General features: G+C 40.3%; 1 protein-coding gene across 1 annotated transcript in view; it reads left to right on the forward strand.

Annotated features, from left to right (window-relative positions):
• OSMR (oncostatin M receptor) overlaps positions 1-4,316 on the forward strand; it is a 23,710-nt gene that overhangs the window by 16,717 nt on the left and 2,677 nt on the right. Inside the window, exons 12-14 of the mRNA XM_009081683.1 lie at positions 809-910; positions 1,333-1,512; positions 2,897-3,061. Coding sequence (XP_009079931.1) covers positions 809-910; positions 1,333-1,512; positions 2,897-3,061 — 447 coding nt within the window. The remainder of the gene's footprint in view (positions 1-808; positions 911-1,332; positions 1,513-2,896; positions 3,062-4,316) is intronic.

Consider the following 4,316-nt stretch of genomic DNA (forward strand, 5'->3'; position numbering starts at 1 on the left):
GGTTCAGAAGTTTAGACTTAAGCAATTTAACACCCATGGTGTAGTGAGAGGTTTAGTGCTGTCACTGTGCCAGAGTGTGTCTCAGCACCAGTCCTTTCTTAGGACCAGTTGCATGTTTTTTATCCCAGTGGCAGCCAGTAGATCTAAATCCTTTCTGGCTGTGTGAAAGTTGCACTGATATACTTCCACAGCTGCAAGAATTTAGCCTTCCTGGAGTCTCTCAAGCTGAGAGTTCACTTTGGAATGAAATGGTTTTGAACAAAATCAGACTGAACAGACTTCAATATGCAATAAAGAAACTTCACCTCAATTCATACAAACACGTGGAAACCTACACTCTTAATGAAGGAGAGTGTGGCAACACATGGGAAAAGTATTGTCCAGTTCTTCAGTGGGTTGCACTTGGTTATTGTGAATGGGAGTGGGTGTCAGTGAGGATAATATGGAATCCTGATGCATGGATATGTGTCTGCATTTAACAGTCCAAAACCTGACCTTTGCCTGTGCCAGAAAATTATCTTGCTCTTTGATGCATTCAGAGTCTATTGTGCACTCACCTCGAATACTCTGTGGCAACAAAAAATATATCCCTCACAATTCTCTCCTTCAGACAGAATAAATGTGCTTGATTCACATTATGCACATCAAGAATTGGTTTACCCTGTGTCTCCTTCAGTTTCATTAATACCCAATAGCACACAGAAAAGATACCTAATCAATTATAGACCTCTGTAGAAAGCATTTAAGTAAAAGCAACACTAAAGGCAAACCATAACGTATTTTTGTAATCTGTTCCACTATTTTCTAGCTGCTTTTTTTCCGGGGGTGAGATACAACTTCCACATCTATGGATCTGCTGCTGATAGAGCCTCCTTACTGGAAAAGAAGACTGGTTATCTCAGGGAGCTACGTAAGTTTGCAACATGTTCAGCGTTTGTATATTTGCTAAATTGATCTGTAACAAATAGGAGAATTCCTTCCTCCCTCAGCTAAGTATAGTTGTATTTTATGTGTTCTTTCTATATCATCAGTGAAGCATTTAAAAGTTATATATCAATGTACAGGCCCTATACAGGATATTAGGCTAGTGCAGTAACCAGGTAGAGTCCATGTTTATTAGAAGAGTTAAAAAAAAGCTGTGATTATCAATCATTGCTTTGTGTATAATGTGGGTTCATGAAGGCTATGTGAAGTTGGCAGTTTTTGTGGAGCACTTTGGCTTTATTCAACAAGGAAGATACATATACCACATGAGAATGTAGGTTTTCCAAGTGAGAAGATAAACATTCTTGAAGAATAATTGGAAATTTAACTTTAATTCCTTTCTTCTAGCTCCTCTGTTTGACCCTGTTGTGGAAAACATTGAACTGACTTTCAATGCAGTAACGCTCTCTTGGGATTCTTATCTCACAAATGAGTCACAGTCTGGTTTTATAAGAGGCTACCACGTTTATGTGTCACCTATACAAGAGGACTGCAATTTGAAAGGATCAAAAAAGCACATTCTTTCAGGTAACTGAGCTCTGGGATTTAGGAAGTTGTGTCATTGTTACAGGTGAAAGGCTGTTGCTGATATTGCAGTCTCAGAAGGTTCACATTAGGTAGTCAGGTTGGCTCAGTCAGCAATCTATAGATTTCAACACATGCTACTTTTGATTCCTCTCTATGCTTGAGGTGCTGATAGGCAGAAGTGTCCTGGCTTTATGCAGATTTACAGCCCCTGTCCTGTTGTCCATAGCTTTTTAGCTCCAGAAAGTTTCCTTCAGTACTGTAGGAGGAGTTAAGTGTCTGCTTCTTGTGATGTGAGTTCTGGATGAATTTCGAAAAGCATCTGTTTGTGGTCTACTTGGATAAGGGTCATAAGAAGCAAGTTAGTCTTGTTAGGATTTGGGGTATTTTAGAAACAGATGGGATACAATTTATTTCCTTCAAAATTGGAGCACTGTGTAAATTCCCCATTTAAATTCTTTCCTAGTGAAGGTATTTGTGTCTGTGCTGTAGAGTGGAGTTCCTTCAGCAGAACTGAGCAGTGAGCTGGCACAAAGCCACATTTCAACTTTTATATCTGACCTTCCTGTTCCACATGCAAAACTGCTCCAGATGACTGCTCCATTATAATTTTCATATGTTCAAGGCCATACTTTATTTTTTTTTTCCATGCCTCTTCTTTCAGCTGGGTCATGTCTTGTATTTGATTCTTCTGCTGATTAGACTAGTACCAGGCTGAGAAGCATAGTTTGAACTGAGGGAGGCTTATGTAGCAGTTCCTGTCAGAACTAAACTAACCATGGAAGTACCGTAATTCTGTAAGTAATCCCAGTTAGATTTTAAAAAGTTAAAGTCAAAGATTTCCTGCTTTCCTGTTTGTGAGAGCTAGCTGACAAGGGGTGTGACTGGGAATAGGAGAAATAAGCTAACTCATTTCTCCCTGGGGTCTGTGCGTTGCACAATAGAGAGGCAAAGAGGGTTTTTTTTCAGGCAGAGATTACTTGCTTTTGATTATCTTTAAAGAATTTGACCTAAACTTAAGGGCTACAGAATTCTGGCAAAAAAAGGAAATGGCAAAACCAAAATCATTCCATTAAAAAGCTCTAGTAGACAGAAATTAAAATAAACAGTTGCAGCTTTTGACAACCAGTCATTAGATGTCAGCCAGAGGGTGGGCAGTGCTGCAGTTAGAAGGGATGTGAGTTCAGTCCAGTGGCAGTGAGTCAGGATGCATCATCCTTCTCGGAAGAAAGTGTGGAAATTACAAAGAAGGCAGTGGTCTAGTGGAAGGTGTCCCTGCCCATGGTGGAGCGGGGGGTGGAATTAGGTGATCTTTAGGGTCCCTTCCAAACCAGGCCATGCTATGATTCCATGGTTCTGTGATTCTGTCTTATCTGTTTCATTTTAGATGGTTCAGTGCTATGTAAATACACAATTGAAAACCCAGAGGAAAAGAGATACACTGTGGAACACCTGATGTCGAATACAAAATACAGACTAGTGGTTAAAGCATATACAGGTGGAGGAGAGACTCCCATTGTTAACTTTATATACATAGATACACCATTTACCTGTGAGTATTGGCTGTGGAAAATGTCCTCTAGCAGAAGGATGGGATGATTTAAAAGGATAAGAATAACCTTCCTTTCTCAAGGGAAAACATTTCACTCAATGCAACATGTACCTGAGAAAGAATCCTACTGGCAAATGAAATGTGCATACCTTGATACTTTTAAGTAGATATGGGTGGATTTTTTATTGTAGAATGAAAATAATTGACATCCTTATTAAAATCTTGTATCTTTCTGTGAAGCAGCTTAATATATGCACTTTTACATGCCTAGGGAGTCCTGTTCATTAGAATTCATTGAAGGATTGTATTTAGATTTAACTGTTTTCTGAATGTAGGAAAAACTACAGACCTGTGTTCAAACAGATAATTTCTGTATGGACTCTTAAACTTCTAATGATGATTCTTATTCTCATCACTCTTTAAATCCATTGCCAAATTTGCTCCTTCATAAACCCATAAGGAAGGGTTGTTGGCATGTGCACTGTAGTTTGCTATCTGGACAAATTTGGTCATTAAAGCAGAAGAGGAAATCATTTGCTTGTTGTTCTGTTCCCAAAATGCCAGTTGGCAGTTGTGTTTGTGAAACTTAGTATCCAAATCAGAGATGCCTGGTTTTGAAAAACTGGTTGGAGGTGGAGGTGAAGGGGGATGAGTGGAAAAAGGGGAATGCATGGCTTATGCAAGGGAACTTCAAGTTTTAGGCTAACTAGCAGAACTGTCTAAAACCTCATGCTATCTTCATAGACACAGGTCTGCCTCTACCACAAGCTCCCATTAGCCACCCAGATGTTTGTAGAGCCATGCAGAGAAACAAAATGGAGGCTTAATTAACCAAAAAATTATAAAAGGGCCAGGTAACGTGCATTCCCTGCTGTGGTGTGTGGTAAGGACACACAGACTCTCTGGCACAAGGCATGAGGACACTGCCAGGGCACAGGCAGAGTGGGCACTAATGAGTGCTCCCCCTCAGCTCACTTAGAGCCTCAACAGTATAGCCCAAAGCTGTGTGTTCCAGCTAGAAGGAAATACTGAGATCCTTGTATCAGCATAAATCTTAGGAGACTATGAAGACTTATGTAGTGTCTCTCTTGCTATAGTCCATCCATAATGGAAGTACAGATGTTCTGTTCATGTCTCATGGTAAAAATGTCTTTGGGGATCTGAGAGTTCACCTATGTCGTGGTTTAACCCCAGCAGCAGCCAAGAACCACGCAGCCACTCACTCACTCCCCCACCAACGGGATGGGGGAGCGGA

This window comes from Acanthisitta chloris, unplaced genomic scaffold, assembly GCF_000695815.1.
Source record: "Acanthisitta chloris isolate BGI_N310 unplaced genomic scaffold, ASM69581v1 scaffold21019, whole genome shotgun sequence".
Classification (NCBI taxonomy): domain Eukaryota; kingdom Metazoa; phylum Chordata; class Aves; order Passeriformes; family Acanthisittidae; genus Acanthisitta; species Acanthisitta chloris.